This window comes from Malus domestica, chromosome 06, assembly GCF_042453785.1.
Source record: "Malus domestica chromosome 06, GDT2T_hap1".
Taxonomy (NCBI): domain Eukaryota; kingdom Viridiplantae; phylum Streptophyta; class Magnoliopsida; order Rosales; family Rosaceae; genus Malus; species Malus domestica.
In genome coordinates, this window is record NC_091666.1 from 25,172,318 (window position 1) to 25,190,684 (window position 18,367).

Consider the following 18,367-nt stretch of genomic DNA (forward strand, 5'->3'; position numbering starts at 1 on the left):
TAATGAAAGGCAGAAGCGCCACTGAAAACTTTGTGGGAAGAAGAATCTCACGGCAGCCCTCTCAAAAAAAAAAAAAAAAAGGCAGTCCAATAGCTTATTGACATTTTCGGCGTTTGGTAGAAACAAGGTATAAAATATCGATGATATTGGAAATATCGATAGTTTAAAAACACAGAAATTTCGATGGAAATATTGGGATATTATCGATATCGATAAAAATTGAATAAAAACCACGGAAATTGTAATAAAAACTTGAAAATTTTTATTGAAACTTTGCAGAATGTTTATTTAGTCAATTATCTATTAGTTTATCACAAAAAATTAGAAGGAAATGCATTGCATGATAGATATAACTGATTTAAGTATATAGCGAGCTGGCAAACATTGTGAGTGTAGAAAATATGTAGTAATTAATGAAAGAAGTTTAAACACACCATAATCATTTATATATAATGAATTAATACAATATTTTACACTTTATACATTGCATGGTAAGATACATGAGTGATTTAGCAAAGTCTAAAATATCGATGATATCGGAAATATCGGTAGTCCAAAAACACGGAAATTTCGATAAAAATATCGGGATATTATAGATATTTTAGACCATAGGTAGAAAGCAGGTCAACATCAAAACATATCGATGTTATCTCAAATGCATTATCGACATTATCGACGCAAAGTTCGTACTTTAATAAAAAAAAAAAAATGTTTTGTGCCAAAAAAATCTATTTGTGCTTTTGTTTTTAAGAAAAACTAATAAAAAAAATTTTGAAAATTTTGAATTTTAATGATAAGGACAAAACAAACGATAAAGTAAATAGTACCATAATTAACTTTTTAGTGTAAAAATATAGTTTTTCATTAAAATAAACAGTATCGAGAGCTTTTCGTTAAAGTTCATTTTTTTTACTGAGTCCTAAAAGATTATGCTTAGCAATTGCATTCAAGGTTGACTCGCACATCACCGAACGTGTGTGCCCTACTGTTCAACTTGACAAAATTAAGGGCTGGGGTAGTAGATCAAGCAACTTATTTAAAGTTTTGAGCAAAAAATTTCTAGTGCGGGAACATAATAGCATTGTCATCAACCAATTAATTAGAGGAGTTGTGCTCCCTCTATGCATCTGAATTTGGATCTCTCTTCCAACAATTCAAATTGAATCAATATTAGACAATCCTCCAATAAAAACAGATTGAATTATTATAGGATTGCTAATAACCTTTACCGTTAGATTTGAAAGAATTTGATCCAAATTTCATTTTAAGTGGTGACATGTGAAAGGCATGAGGACAAACTTGTCTTTCTATCTCACTAAATCCATGAATTTAGGCACTGGCATATTTGCGTTGTTCATATCTGCTATTCATCAATGTCAACTTGTGCTTCAGAAGGTTCTTCACCATCCACATAAGTTACTTTTACACCACTTAACAAATTTTTGGATAAAATTCTCTAAAATCTAGCAATAGGGGAGTAATTGGCTGTTTCGTACTAGTTAAGGGAGAAAATCAGCAAAAAAAGTAGTTTTTTTGTTTTTTTGGGGGGGGGGTGTTTAACAACAATCTTGTAATAGTTTGGGGGCATAGGCAGTTTACCCTTAAGAAAAATTAGGATAAATTGCATTTTTCACCCTGAAGTTAGTGTACAATTAGAACTTAATACATCATCTTTTAAATTTTGTAATGTCATACAAGTTGTAATTACATCCGCTAAACATATGTTAAATAAGTTGTTTTTGAGGACTAATCAGGTGAGGCTTTCGATCAACATCACCCTGTCTAATGGCGTTTTGAAACTCAACGGCGTGTCGTTATCTTGCCAGAAGTTTACCCCATTGGGCGGCTTGTGGAAAATGGAGGGGGTAGGATAGGATTGAGAGAGGTCATGCGACGAATTTGAGAAGTTGGGTTGCAAGGTGTGGTCTCCAACCGAACGAGGGCCAGATGGCTTGTTTTAGCCCTCTAGACCTCAAAGATATTAATATTTAATGAATAGTACATTACCATATTTGCCTCCATCTCCAACCGAGGGCCAAAGGGCCATATGACTTGTTTTAGCCCTGCCACAAAAAATCATATCCAATCAAGGGCCAAACATAATTTATTATTTAAATTTAAAAACTACAACTTAAATTTAAAAACTACAAACTTATGTTTAAAAACTACAACAACTTAAATTTTAAAACTACAAACTTATGTTTAAAAACTACAACTTAAATTTAAAAACTACAAATTAAATTTAAAAACTACAACAACTTAAATTTGTAGGAAAAATGAGAATTTAATGTTGTTTCATATTGCTTAATGTTGTTTCATGTTACTTAATTTAATTTAATGTTGTATAGTGGCTTAGGAAGTTATAGGAAAAAATAGAATTTAAAAAATGAAGTTATAGGAAAAAAAATTTGTAAAAAAAAAACATAAAAATTAAAACTGTAAAAAAACAAAATTCAAAAATAACGGCTAGCTAACATCAGCTAGCTGTTGCATTTGAATTTTGGCTTAGAATTCTTGTCAGATATAATCGACAGGAATGGTGAGTTTTTTTGCCCAGCCCGGTGCTGACTGGCCGGCTCATTTGGGCCAACCTTTGGCCCTTTCAGATTCCGTGAGGCCCACGAGCCCTTTGGCCTAATCCTCAGTTGGAGATGGTGTAAGTTTGGCTAGAGAAGAAGGATGTGGGGCCTATTATATTAAATAATTACTTTAAATAATTATTTTTAACTTATTTTTGTCTTGTTACATCATCATGTAAACGATTTCTTTAACAAATTTGTAACAAATGTACGATATTTTAATTAAATTTTAATGTATGACGTTGTGAAAATTTAAAAAGTAATATATGAAGCATACAGTACTTAAAGAGTATTTATCAATTCCAACCAAAATTTACTCTCTAAATTCACAAATGTCAGTTTTTATAAATTCTTTTAAATATAGCAAAAAATCTGATTGAAATGACCTAATACCCATAAAATTAAAACTCGTGTTATTGGGATGCTCCCTCGCCATCCCTTCTTCATCTTCTTCCTCTGTACAATAAACCAAGTCTTCAAGCCGAGCCCTATTTCAACAACTTTAAACATATACACCAAAATCTAATTCGGTTTCTTTCTAATTTGCAGGTAGCCTGATGGGAACTTCCATCATTTTCGGTTAAAACAATTTTACAAAATAATAATACTTTATTATATTGTAGATACTAAGGCCAAACAACCACTATGATTCCCTCACAAAAAATTGAAATTCAATAACGAAATAATACCAATCAAATTGAAAAGACAAATTTTAACTAAAAAAAAGACATAGTATATCTTAAAAGTTAAAACCTAATTGCAAGAAACTAACGCTAATATATACGAACTCATAAGTGTATGGAACCAAAATTTTTTTTTATATGGAACTGAAAAAATTATAGACGTTAATCCTCTTATAATTGCTATCCTATTAACTCAAGTATATACCGGTGGAACTTGTAGAGGTGCTCCCTCTGCAGTCTCTGTCTATTTTCATTTTATTTAGTTCTAGTCTCCATCTTTGAACAAACACAGAAGATCAAACATGTTTTAGCTTTTGTAAATTGGTTTTATTTTAAGGGTATTTAGGTCTGTTCAAGCTGATTTTCTGCTATATTTGAAAGATATTATAAAGATTGATATTTTTGAAAGTAAAGACTAAATTTTAGCTATAAACGATAAAAACTCATACTTAAATGGGATCATATTTACCCTATTTATGATTAAAATGAAGAAGAAAAAAAAAAACAGCGGCAGTGGCGAAACCGTATCTGCACGATCCAAGTACTCTTTCAATATCTTATTTCAGCCGTTAGATGGCCCATAATAAACTATTCAGTTAGTACAATTTCATTCACGAGGATCGACCTGGCCAGCCGTCGATAAATTTCGATCCAACGGCGCCAGTTAAAAAAAAAAGAAAAGGAAAATCCGCGCACAAAGCTCAGCTGAGGCGGCAACGCCAAAAATTCAGAGATCGCTCGATTCCGCTCCCCACTATAAACCTCCCCTTCCTAGTCAATTTTTCATTCAACAGATTCACTTCAACTTTCACAACAAATTTGTTTGGGAAGTCAGAAAATTTAAATTTTCCGGGAAAATGACAGGGAGAGGAAAGGGAGGAAAGGGGCTGGGTAAGGGCGGAGCCAAGAGGCACAGGAAGGTGCTGAGGGACAACATCCAGGGGATCACCAAGCCCGCCATACGAAGGCTCGCTCGCAGAGGAGGTGTGAAGCGCATAAGCGGCCTCATATATGAAGAAACCAGAGGGGTTCTCAAGATCTTCTTGGAGAACGTCATTCGTGACGCTGTGACGTACACCGAGCATGCCAGGAGGAAGACGGTGACCGCCATGGATGTTGTCTACGCTCTAAAGAGGCAGGGACGAACCCTTTATGGTTTCGGAGGTTAATTCAAGATGTTTTGAATCGAATCCTTCTGGTTAAATTTGGGGCTTTTTGTAAAACTTGTTATGATCTGATGAATTTGCTTGTTAATTTTGAATGCCTAAGATCGATTTGAATATGTAATTCCAATCGGATCCTTTCCACTTCCAATGCCATCAATGAAGATGTATTACTTAGAGAATTATTGTGCACAATTTGGATTACTGAATTGTTGGATTGGTTTTGTTGTGCACCCAATGACGGAGTTAGAATTCTTTGTGAGGAAGGGTTTTTTATATATGTATTGAAAAGTTTTTTGAACTCATAGCATGAGCAATTGAAGTGATCTTCACAAAATTAAAGTACCTATTAAATTTAATAAAGAGAATCAAAGGAGGTGTATAATACAAGAGTAGGAGGTAGAGGGCAAGGTAACCAATAAAAAAAATTGAAATTATGAGAAGAAAATACAAAGAAATTTGGTTTGAATATTTTAATAGAAGGTATGGTGCAAATAATAGTTGATTAGGTAGATTTAGAAATAACATTAAAGTTGATTTTAAAACCTCATTCTTGAGTTTTACTAATCCACAAAAACAAAACAAATAAAACTGTTAGAAAAATTTACTAATCCACAAAAACAAAACAAATAAAACTGTTAGAAAAATATAAGATACCATGTCTTTCGGCTTAACTTCTTCATGAAAACAATTCATTTTATTCTTTGTCTTACGGTTCTACAATTGCAAGCTTACAACTGTTAAAATTTCTTACACAATGGTTAGGATGGGTCTGGGACCACTCTGGTCCCTTAGTGGCTTCGCCTATAGGTGCACCCATTTTTTGTTGTAGGCAAGGTGTTTGTTGTTATGTCTGAGAGAGTCAATAATTTATGTCTAATTCATTGAGATGAGACTTAGAATTAAAAATAATTAATCCAATTGGTAATTTCTTAAGATGCTTAACGGATGAAATAAAAACTAGTGTAAGAAATGTTCAACAACAACAAAGTTTTATTTTATTTAGTAGGGTTGGTTGTATTTTTTACTCTTTAAGAAAAAAAACAATTGGTGGCAAGCTACGATTATATACTCTTTTCGGGTCTAGAGAAATTATGGGTAGTTTTACCCTATCCGTTGCCACAGTCAAGCAACGACCAGCTCGAAACATTTAGAAAATTATTGGGCTCGGTTTTGTTCTATGTACTCCATAAGCTTCAAGTACTCTCATTTTTTTTGTTTTTGAAAAGTCTCTTTTCAAACCTTTCTCGGTGTTTTTCTAAATGTTTTTCCCTGAACTTTGTCTTATAAAAACATTTTCTAACCAGAGTGAGAAATGTCCAAAGAAAAAAAAATTAATTTGAACCCATTTTTTTTATTGCAGGCAAGGTGTTTGTTGGTTGGTTTCACAGAGGTTCATATCATAAATGAAGTAATGCCAGTTGGTTTTAACATGCTAATTAAATCATTCAGATATTAGGCATAGAATTTTATGATCCTTCCAGCATTTTAAACAACAAATATGTATACATCAAGTAATTGAATTGGTAATTTCCATAAGTTAACTACTAGTAATTTTGTAGAAATGTTCAAAGAAATATTACTACTATACACATTCCGCGGCTTGTGGGAAAGAGTTCATAAAAACTACTCATCTCACAATGAATTCCAACCTATCAAAGTAGGCATCACCCCTCTCCGTCGTCCCTAAATTTCCTCCGCCGCAGCTCGCAGTTTTGCTCTTGGCCGGAAACAGCGTAGCTCGGCACAAGGGGCAGGTCACATGGCCCCGATTGACCCAACTATCCAGACACTCCCTGTGAAACAAATGATCGCAGTTAGACTGCTCCCTCACCTCATGGCCCCTCTCTATGCACTCCAAGCATATACTGCAAGCAGTATCTTGATGTCCAAGTTTTGTGTATTTTTCGAAAACCTGACTAAATTCCACCACCGGGAGCCGCCTCTTGATGTATTCTGTTAGAACGTGGATAGGGACCGGGACTATCGACGGGCACAGGGGATCGATCGCCAGTATCGAATTGGTCGGATTCGGATGGTGGTCCATGGAGTCAGCAGTTGGCTCAGAGATCTGTACTGCAGGTTTGAGCAGTCCCAGATGGCTAAGCGCCACTATCAGTACGATCTTTAAGCAGTGTGCAAAGATTAGCAGGTTTTGAAGGCTTTTGCGCCATTTGGGGAAGTTAATACCAACACAGGAGAAATCCATGGGGGGATTAGAGGGGATGGGATTGGATTTGGAGGTGTTTGTGTTGCAAGAAAAGAAAGCAGATGGATAAATATACAGTACTGTGGGTTCCTGCCGGATTGGATTGGATTGGATTGGATTGGGTGAGCAGGATGGGCAAAAAGTATAAGTAGAGCCGGATGTCGGACGCATTGAGTATTGGATAAGAACGATACAGGCAATCCTAGTCCTACGGGTTTCAATTCAGCGGACCTGTCACTGTTGGTTAACTATTCTACATTGGACGGCAGTTGGCCTTTCTACTCTTGCCACTGGCCCCAGGTGGAATAAAGCGGCTTTTATTGTATTTTAAAAGGATTTGGACTTGGCTTTTGACTTTTCAATCTGCAAGTTGCAACAACATTTTAGGGATGTGAAATCCACCTACATCATTTTATTTCTCATACATTTTTTAATTTTCGACTGTCGGATCGGATAAATTGAAAAAGATTAATGAACAAAAATTATTAATAGGTGTGTGAAAAGTACAATGGGATGTGGATAGCACATCCCACATTTTATAGGCTTGATTGGATTAATCGTTCATGTGATGATACGGTCATCGAGAGATAGTAAAGAAATTAGGATTTAAGTCCTGCAGTAAAATTTGTTAGGATTTAGATAAAAGATTTAAAAATTTCATTAACTATCAATTAATTGTTAGCGTAAGAGGTTCACACGCGAGGCTAAAATAATAAAGTCAGCCTCACGTGCTAACAATTAAGGGAGAGTTCCATTTTAGCCTCACATGTGTGACTTACGTGCTAATAAAAAACAAAGAATTGACGAAATTTTCAATTTTGCGCTTAAATCCTAAAAAACTTCGCCACAAGCGCTTAATTTCTTATTTTTTTTACCACAGGTCTATCTTCTGACAATCCTATTACCATAGAGACTAACAATCCAATTAAGCCCAACATTTTATTATGGGAAATGATAATTACACACTTACACACTTTTATTTAATCTTGATTGTTATTTATATTTGATTTTTTTTTCTTTTCAGTTTGATGACAAAAAACAAAGATAAGTGTGTGACAAGTTGAAATAAATGTTACATCCCACATCGTCAAGGGGTGAGGATTCTGTAAGCCTTATATGTATATTCCCATCTCTACCTAGCATGAGGCCTTTGGAGAGCTCATTGGCTTCGGGTTTCATCGGAATTCCGAAGTTAAGCGAGTTTGCGCGAGAGCAATCCCATGATGGATGACCCACTGGGAAGTTCTCGTGTGAGTTCTCAGAAACAAAACCGTGAGGGCGTGGTCTGGGCCCAAAGCGGACAATATCGTGCTACGGTGGAGTCGAGCCAGGATGTGGTGGGGGCCCGGGCTGGGATGTGACAATTTGGTATCAGAGTCAATCTTTGGCCGAAAGTGTGCGGACGAGGACGTCGGGCCCCCAAGGGAGGTGGATTGTTACATCCCACATCGCCCATGGGTGAGGATCCTATAAGCCTTATATGTATATTCTCATCTCTACCTAACACGAGACTTTTTGGGAGCTCATTGGCTTCGGGTTCCATCGGAACTCCGAAGTTAAGTGAGTTCGCGCGAGAGCAATCCCATGATGGGTGACCAACTGAGAAGTTCTCGCTTGAGTTCCCAGAAACAAAATAATGGAGTGGTCAATATCGTGTTATGGTGGAGTCGAACCCGAAATGTGGTGGGGGCCCGGGCCGAGATGTGACAATAAACGTGTGGAAATCATTTTCCTTTATTTCTCATCCATCTTTGCCGAGGGAATTTTTTCTATAATGAGAACATAAGTTGTACAAAATGTGTTATAAAATAAATAGACGAACACTGTAAAATATATTTTCTCATATTATAACAGGTGTAGTTGTTTTTGTTCGTGGTACATACAAAAATATCTCCTCAATATATTAACCAAAGATTTCTACTCTTGGTATGAAGGAAATTGGGATATTTCTCCAATGAATTGGCGGGGCAAAAGTATCTAATCTCTTATAAACCTATGTGAAAGTTCTAGGATGGTACTAGTTTAACCTAGAGGGGGAGTGATTAGGTTCTAATTTAAAAATCCAATTCAATGTTCAATTTAATTTTCAGTTCGTAAATTAAATCCACATACACATCACATATCAAACTATTATACTCATATGCAATTAAAACAATAAATAAAATGTGCACACATGATGTAGGATTTAACGAGGCAAACCCCACTACTGGGAAAATCCTCAGGCTCCCAAGCCAGAATAAACACTAAGAGAAATGAGTACAGAAAGACTTACAAAACTCATCAACTCGACATGCATACTAGTAGGCGGTTTTGTCTCCGCGCTTTGCTACTCGATCTCCTTCAGCCTTCAAATGGAAGTTACACGACACTAACATGGCCGTCAATCACCTTCTCCTCGAATTTTGCAGGATACTACCGCGATCATGCATGAAATAAAATGATTTTAAAAATCAATCAATTATGAAAATCACAAGGCACATTTTCATAATTGATTTCTAATTAAAACACGAACAAAACAACATAAAAAGTATTATTTTCTCTTAAAAATACATGCTGTCAAAAATCCAAAGCAGTAGAATCAAAATCATTTTCTTCTGTGAAAAACGAAACCAACGAATTCAACGCATGCTAACAACACAAATTGCAAGACCTTATTCTGACGAAAAATAGTGGCTGCAGTTCTTTTCGAAAATAGCAGAAACCTTTATTCTGTTTTTTGACTTAAACAATGGAAGTGTGGCAGCAACTAAAACTCAAGAAAAACTGTTCTGATATATGCAGCAGCCTAAAACTCAACTCATGCATAAGCGGCGCCACCATGAAACCTAACCTGATGAACCTATAAATATGTGTCTGTTAGATTAAAGACATCAATCAGGTGGCCAAAGAACCGGAAAGATCAGACTCGTCAACCTAATTGATTAAAACAACTAATCAAATGGCATCTGATATTAATATGTGGGCCTCTAATTAAGCTAAACGAACTCGTAGCAAATTAATTAACATGTAAAGCCCGTATCTCAATTGTTAAACTTAAAAGTTAAACAGCCCATTGAACATAAACCTATATCATGCGAATGCATGTTCATGCCAAACTTACTCGAGTGAATATTTCTAAAACGATTGTCAATTTAGCGATCGAAAGCACGAGAGACAAATTCAGATTAAAATAATTACAACAAAAAATATATACTAATCTAAAACATTACAAACTCAGACGTTTTGTTTAGAAATAGCTAATTTTATACTAACACTAAGCAAAAAGTTTTAATTTTCAAATAAAAAGACAGGAAGTCACATCATGAGACATTACTGGCCCACATGAAATTTACGTGTCATATTAGTCGCCTTTGGTGGGTGGGAATGCAACTAGCAAGGATGATGAACCCAACGAAAACGGATTAGGATCTTTTGTGCGGATTTTAGAAATATTTAAATTATAAACGTTTATCTTGTATTATGTGATCATTTTTAGTTAGATATTAATTATATTTAATTTTAAATAAATTTAATATAATTTTTGATCGCATAATATACGATAAACAATTAAACTATAAGAATTTTTAAGATGTGAGAATTTTTAGAATCCTCATTCCGTACAACTTGAATGGGAATGGGATCCAAATCCAACGAAAAATACATCTTAAGAATTGTAAATAATAAAAAAAATAAAAAAAGAGTTAGCATTTCTCTTGGGATTATTTTAAGGGAGTTTTAACGAAAAGTTCGCGGTACTGTTCACTTTAACAAAAAAAATCATATTTTTACTTTAAAAAGTCAAACATGATACTATTTATTTTACCTTTTATTTTATCTTTATTGTTAAAACTTAAATTTTCGAATCATTTTCATTAATTTTCACTGCACTTGACTTTTCTAGCTTTTGTTTAAATTAAAAGCCAAAACAGCAGGTTCAAGTGGTTCATTTTCCGAAGAAGTCAGAACCAACTTGTTGAATTATTTGCTTTAAAAGGTGACATAAAAGCCATGGAATATTATCCGCCTAATGAGAACAAACCGATGCCATGTGCTGATGTGCGTTCTCCAAACAACATCATATTTTTTTCAAAGGTCAAAGATCCACAGAAACATTTTAGTTTGTCCTGTGTTATTATTATGTAATATCGCAACACTAAAAGACAAATTTGAGATGTATCGTGTAAAATACGAATCTATAATACATTTTCAATCAGTAAGTCACTTTGTGATGATTAACAACAACGGTAAATGTTGCTTTTTCTACATTTGGACGATAAGAATTAGGGTTTAGTTTTTGTTTGTTTATTTATTGGGCTGGACTTTTGAGTTTTTGATTTTTCTCATTATATATAAACTGAATTTTCCCATTATATTTAAATTACTTACCTACAACATTGTACATGTTTATATTTCTATCTCGGATATTATTAATAAGACTAAATTTTATAAGTTAAATAATATAATTATTAATAACTGAATTATTATTAATTTACTTATTTTTATTAATGACAAGTAAGCGTAAGTTACAACAACCAACGCCTTAGATAATAGGGTTTTAGGAGGTGAAATACGTACCTAATATTATTTGAAGAAATTTAATGACAGGTACAGGATGTACTTTTTGGTCCCACTATTTCTCTTTGTGACCGGGCCAGATATTTATTTGAAGAAATTTAATATCCCAGATTCCCAAGAAAGACACATCAGTGTTATAGGATAACAAAATAAATGCAAAATAAAACGCCATCTCAACCGTTCAAAGTGGTTGAATCCAACGATCTAGAGTGTGTCAGACTTTGTACAGATATTTCATTACGGTGGGGACTCTTTTTCATTTCCGACCCCTATTGCACCCAAAAGCCATTGGAATTTCATCTTTTATTTTTATTTTTTTTATTTTTTTAACAATAGATATTATCTATACTAAGAGAAATAAATGAGCTTAGTTTTACAATAAAGTAATAATAATGTGATTCAAACTCGTCTTTAGCGAGAATCGAACCTAATAGCAATTCCACCGTGGGAAAGGCCCCTAGGGCTATCCAATATTTAATCCACCTAGTGGACAATAATTGCCCTTAATGAACAGTAATTGTCTTTTGCATCTCAATTCCTATACTTGTATAGCACTGACAATAGGTAAATAAAATAATAATACTTTTTGCAACTTGCTTGGAATTTCCTGTGCACTCTCCACTCACTCACGTCACTATCTCTCTTTCCACTCATCTTTCTCACTTCTCTCCATTTTTCTAAAATTCCTATCTCTCTCTCTCTCTCTCTAAACAAATCAAACTTCAAAATCATGAAACCTTATTCTTTGGGACTAAAGGATCCTAACTATACAATTGCATGCGTCATTGGACCATCACGGTGTAAACCACCATTGAAGCCGAGAGCTTTAAGATTTGAAACTCGAACCCATGTGAGGTTCTCTATGCAAATCTTGTTTCATTATGTCTTAACTAATGTTGCTTGGGACAAGATTTGTGGTGTTTTTCCAGTTTGAAACCATAGGTTTAACCCCCTGCAATTTCTCTGAAAGCTTGCCCAGTTTTTGGTCACCTCCTCAGAGTAAACTCCGACAAATTTGTGGGTTTGGAGCTCTTACTCAGTTTGAATCCATTCCAGGTACTTAAATGCCTCTTTGCATGTGAAAATTAGTTGGAAATTACTAAGGTTTGACATGCATGCATACTGTTTTTCCCCATTCCAGAATCCGGCGAAGAAACCTAGCCCTTGCAGGCTATTTTCTGGCAATAAAACGTTGCCTTCAGGTTGGCAACTCGTGCCAGGCCTCTCCCTCGGGCTGGCACACGATGGGCTTGATTGCTTGGGCTGTCTGGCTCTGTTCCCGCGATTGTCCCTCGGGCTCCAGCACGCACTGGACTTGCTCTAAGACCTCTCACTTACCAATGAAGAGAAATATTATTAGACTGTAGTACTAAGTGACATCTTCAAGTTAAATTTAATCTTAACTGTTCATGTCGTATTAACTGAGACTTTCATAAAACGAATTTATTATTAATTTATTATCGTGACAGTTCCTGCAACTAATAAACAGTGGCATACTAAAATTCCGTATATGAAAAGAGAGAATGAAGTCGAATATAATGGTGACATGCTAAAAGTCTATACATAATGACATACACAATGACATACTTCATATTAGTTATTCAAGACGTGCATAACAATAAACTTATTTCATTTAGATAGTGTTCAAAATTTCTTAAATACGGTTAATATTTTCGTAGAATTATCTGATAAATTAGAAAAATATATGGAAAGATGAGTAAAGTCTAAACTTCATCCTGTAAAGATGCAGAAGATGAAGCTTCTGCAATGGTGTTTTCAGAGAGAGAAAGCATATAGAGAGAAGAGGAAAACTTCGAAGAGAAGGAAACTGTTACTGAATAATATCTCAATTGTATTGAATGAATCTTACAGTAGCAATACAAGTATATATATAGTCATTACATTTTGTCTTACACACTAAGTATATTCTGCTAATTGTTTTCAACAGCCCTAACAACTTATTACTTAACTTCTTGACACTTGTCATCATTTGGAACCTTCATCTCCTTACATTCCCCCTTAATCATATGCTTGGAGGATCCAAGCATAAGATTGGAACAATGGTGATGAAATAAGGAAGTAGACAAGCCCTTGGTGAAGATGTCTGCAAACTGCTCATTGGAAGAAACATGTTGAACATTGAGGTCTCCTCGAATAATCCTCTCTCTAACAAAATGATAATCTATTTCTATATGTTTCTCTCGGGAATGAAACACTGGATTAGAGGAAAGAGCAATACCCGATATATTATCACAATATATCACTGGAGCAACACCAAGAGGGATATGCAAATCACGCAGCAGTTGCCTAATCCATGCCAACTCAGCTGCAACAATGGCAAGAGCTCGATATTCTGCCTTTGTGGAAGACTTAGAGACCGTATGTTGCTTCTTGGAAGCCCAAGAGATGGGACTAAAACAAAAAAAAAACAATGTGTCCAGATGTAGATCTCCTATCATTGGGATCACCAGCCCAGTCAGCATCACAATAAGCTTGCAATTGCAGTTTTCCAGATTGAAAATGAAGACCATAATCCAAAGTGCCACTAAGATACCTTAAGATCCTCTTGAAAACCACAAAATGAGAATCCATAGGATTATGCATAAATTGACAGCACTGATTTACTGAGAAAGCAATGTCTGGCCTAGTGAAAGTTAAATACTGCAAAGCATCGACTATACTGCGGTATTGTTCAGGACTGTGATAAGGAGTACCTTCAGATTTAAGTAACCTGTGATAGGGTAAACAAGGAGTAGCACATGGTTTAGAGTCTTGTAAATCAACCTTATGAAGGAGATCCCTGATATACCTAGTTTGAGAAACAAATAGTCCTGTAGACAAGTAATTGATTTCCAATCCCAAAAAATAGTTCAATTGGCCTAGATCCTTCATATCAAATGCCTTTGTCAAGTCTGTAATAACTGCATCAATTAACTCAGAAGAACTCCCTGTAAGGATGATATCATCCACATATAGCAAAAGAACCATAGTGCCACGAGAGGAATGTTGAACAAATAATGAAGGATCTGCAAGTGAAGATTGAAACCCCAATCCAGGCAAATAGCTAGTGAATTTCTCATTCCAAGCTCGAGGAGCTTGTTTCAAACCATACAAAGACTTGCTGAGCTTACAAACATAACGAAAAGGATGATTAGTACTCTGAAACCTCTGTGGCTGAGACATATAGACTTCTTCATGAAGATCACCATGTAAGAACGCATTTTTAACATCCAACTACCTTAATGACCATTTAAACCGTGCAGCCAAAGCTAAATTAAGCTAACTGTAGTAGGTTTGACAACCGGACTGAAAGTCTCATTATAATCAATACCCTTTTCTTGACTATAACCTTTGGCTACTAAGCGAGCCTTGTATCTGGCTATGGAACCATCTGGATGCCTTTTGAGTCTATACACCCACTTGCAACCCACTAAATTCTTATTTGGAGGCATTGGAACCAATGTCCAGGTATTTTGAGCATGTAAAGCATCTGTTTCTTTTTGCATAGCAACCTTCCATTCAGAAAGTTTATTAGCTGCCTTAAAAGTTGTAGGTTCGATAACATAAACAGAGGACTGAACACTTGTAGAGAAAGCCTTCTTTTTACTTATCCCACTTTTGGACCTAGTTTGCATATGGTGCAGATTCACAGTAGGAAAAGGAAAGACAACTTGCAGATTTTCAATGTGAAAATCTAGATCACAAGGGACAGCAGACGGTATAGATAATGCAGGGGTTGATAATGAGGTAGGACAAGACTCTGGAGCTCAAGGAATATGCGTATAGGAACACTCTGAGGCATTAGGGGGTGCAATAGTGGATGACTCTATGGCTCGAGAGGGTAAAGGAGAAGATGAAATGGGAAGTGATGAAACTGTGACATTCTGTGAAGTGACCAAAGGTGGAGTGTGTAGTGCAGATGATGATGATGATTTATATGATGAAGATGTAGCAAAAGATTGAGTGATAGAAGAATAAGGAAAACGTTCCTCATTAAACAATACATGCCTTGAAACAAGATTTTTTTCCAGAAACTGTATTAAGACATAGGTAACCCTTATATTGGCCTGCATACCCTATAAAAACACATTGTGCGATTTTGGGTTGTAGCTTGGAAAAATTGTAGGGTTTTAATAATGGAAAACAGGCACAACCAAACACTCTAAGATGAGAGAGTGTTGGTAGAGTACCAAACAAACAATAAAAAGGAGATGACATCTTTAAAGTTTGACAAGGCATCCTATTGATCAAATACACAGAAATGGCACAAGCATGAAAACAATACTTGGATGGTAATGCTGCAGTTTGTAAAAGGCTAATAGCTGTCTCAAGAATGTGTCTATGCTTTCTTTCAGCTAGACCATTCTGCTCTGGGGTATAGGGACATGACTTATGATGAATGACACCTTTTTCAAGTAAAAACTGTGTAAATCTATGGCTTGTATACTCACCACCACCATCACTTTGAAAAACTTTCATGTTGGCAGAGAATTGGGTAATTAAGAAATTATAAAAGTGAACAAATACATTGTAAACTTCACTTTTATTTATTAATGAGAAGATCCAAGTAAACCTGGTACATTCATCGACAAAGCTTACATAGTATTTGTAACCTTCAACTGAGACAGTAAAAGAAGGCCCCCAAACATCACTATTTATCACTTCTAAGGGTTGTACAACTTTATGTGCAGGAAACACAAATGGTAGTTTGGTTAACTTGCCTTCGAGACAATAGGTACAAACAGAAGACACATTATCAACCGATGTAGGGATTTTAGATTGACTTAACATTGTAGAAACAACAATGTTGGATGGATGCCCTAATCGTTTGTGCCACAAATTTATTTTGACTTGATGTCCAAGATAGCATACTTGTTGCTTGAATGATGCAGTGTGCTTTTGTGCTTGAGAAACTAGATGATGTGGAATATGGAAAGGTATAGGGTAAAGATCATCTCTACACAGTCTCTGGAGGAGGATTGTCCCTGTGAGCTTGTCCTGAATCCAAAAACAGAATTCATCACAAATGAACCTGCATTTGTTGTCTTTACACAAGCTATATATGGATAATAGATGTTGAGACAAATGAGGCACATGCAATATTTTCTTCAACTCAAATGCATAACGAGGAGTTTTTAAGGTAGTGGAACCAATATGAGATATTTTCAAACCTGCACCACTTGTTGTAGTGATTGTTTCATTGCCTGGATATGGTTATGCCATATTGAGAGCAGCAATATCTGAGGTCAGGTGTGAAGTAGCACCTGTGTCAGCCACCCAAAAAGACTCCTGAGGTGCAGAAGGCTGATAAGTTGTATGCATGTCAGTAAGATTAGGTGAATGTGGTCTCCCTTTGTAAGAGAAATTTGCCCTATGATAACACTGGATAGCTGTGTGACCAAACTTCCAACAAATCTGGCATTGAACTTTGGAGGATGAAGAAATGGGACTAGATAGCCTTTGAAAACAATATGAAGCTAGGTGGCCCTTCTTGTTATAGATTTGACACACAAGATTATCAAAACCATGCTCGGGATAGGTAGAGACATGAGGCTTTGGTGAACCAAGAATTCCAGCACCATTGAATCGGTTGTTAGAATGAAAATTGTTTCGTCCACTTCCTATTTCACGAAAACCAGAAGTAGGAAAGCCTCCATTGTAATTAGAGGCACCAGATGAACCAGTAAAGCCTCCATGGTGATGTGACAAACTGTCAGAGTGAGAACCATTAGAAGGGCTAGAATTGTAAGCCGGAGACTGAGATGATCCTCCAGAATAGCTACCAGGTACATTATCGCCAAGCATTAAAGTTTTTCCTTTTCCATTATGGCTGTGAGCAAGCATAGCAGTTGCAAAATTCTCAGAAAGCGTACTACTTTCAATAGTTGCTTGTTTTGCCAATAGTTGCGCTCTGAATTCTTTTAGGGAGATGACATTATCTCTACCTTGAATAACAGTTCTAAAAGTGTTATATTTAGCTGGTAAACCTTTGAGGGCTAAAATAACTACATCATCATCTTCAAAAGTAACACCAGCAGCTGACAAATGATCTCTAGCATCTTTGATGCGTTGAAGATATTGAGAAATAGAATCAGCTCATTTCTTAATGTTCTGCAACTCAGTTTTCATCTGGAAAATACTAGCCTTGGTTACAGTAGAAAATCTATCATTCAAATTGGTCCACATATCATATGAAGTCACACAGCCAATGATACAGGACATAGCAGTGGGAGACAGTGTTGCAATGATGAGTTGCATGAGAGCACGATCATACATCTTCCAGATTTGAAAATCATCAGTTTCAACTCCTTCAAGCTCAGAATCTTTCTCAAATCTAGTAGGACATTGACGAGATCCATCCACAAATCCAAGAATTCCATGACTTTCAAGTAACAATTGTAACTGATAGTGCCAAACAAGATAATTCGTATCATCTAACTTCACAGTCACGAATGTATTCACATTTGGAATGAGATTCGTAATCGAAGATTGCACAATTTGCAATTGAGTAGAAGTCACCATATTTCTATCGCAATTTCAAAGAATTGAGGAATTTCTTGAAAATCTTTGAAAATTAGGGTTTCAAACTTCATAATCGGGAATTTACAGCAGCAGAGATCAAAATCAAGAGATAAGGAACAAAGAATTTCAGAGCAGAGAGAGAATGTTTTTAGTCAGACATTTCTTCAAACACATGGTGAGCAATTAGTAGAAGCAAATCACATATCACAATTTCACAAAAGTAGAAACTGGCAGCATCAAATCAGATAAGGAAAAACATGTACCAATCGTCAGAGAGAGGGCGCGGAAGCAGAACAGATCGCAGGATCGAAGAAGTGAATCCTCAACTAGCGAAAATACCTTGTAAACATGCAGAAGATGAAGCTTCTGCAGTGGTGTTTTCAGAGAGAGAAAGCATATAGAGAGAAGAGGAAAACTTCGAAGAGAAGGAAATTGTTACTGAATAATATCTCAATTGTATTGAATGAATCTTACCGTAGCAATACAAGTATATATATAGTCATTACATTTTGTCTTACACACTAAGTATATTCTGCTAACTGTTTTCAACAGCCCTAACAACTTATTACTTAACTTCTTGACACTTGTCATCATCTGGAACCTTCATCTCCTTACACATCCCATATCAATGAAACTCATAATTTCAGCTAAAACTGT

The 18,367-nt window shown here is 35.6% G+C and overlaps 1 protein-coding gene and 2 long non-coding RNA genes across 4 annotated transcripts; 2 read left to right on the plus strand and 1 right to left on the minus strand.

Moving 5' to 3' along the window:
- Positions 1–1,652: 1,652 nt before the first annotated feature.
- LOC103437453 (uncharacterized) lies at positions 1,653–9,860 on the minus strand. Of its 2 annotated transcripts, none has more exons than XR_011582344.1 (2): positions 8,907–9,860; positions 1,653–2,063 (listed from the first exon to the last, which is right to left on the minus strand). It is a non-coding gene; the product is annotated as an uncharacterized lncRNA (long non-coding RNA). The 2 variants fall into 2 exon arrangements; XR_011582343.1 differs by lacking the exon at positions 1,653–2,063 and adding an exon at positions 5,881–6,997.
- On the plus strand, positions 3,938–4,607 carry LOC103437452 (histone H4). Its single transcript, XM_008375920.4, has one exon. The coding sequence runs from the start codon at positions 4,120–4,122 to the stop codon at positions 4,429–4,431; it is 312 nt and encodes a 103-aa protein (XP_008374142.1). The 5' UTR covers positions 3,938–4,119; the 3' UTR covers positions 4,432–4,607.
- Positions 9,861–11,880: 2,020 nt separating the features above from the next.
- Positions 11,881–12,613, plus strand: LOC139197202 (uncharacterized). The gene is made up of 2 exons (XR_011582345.1): positions 11,881–12,244; positions 12,330–12,613. It is a non-coding gene; the product is annotated as an uncharacterized lncRNA (long non-coding RNA).
- The last annotated feature ends 5,754 nt before the right edge of the window (positions 12,614–18,367 follow it).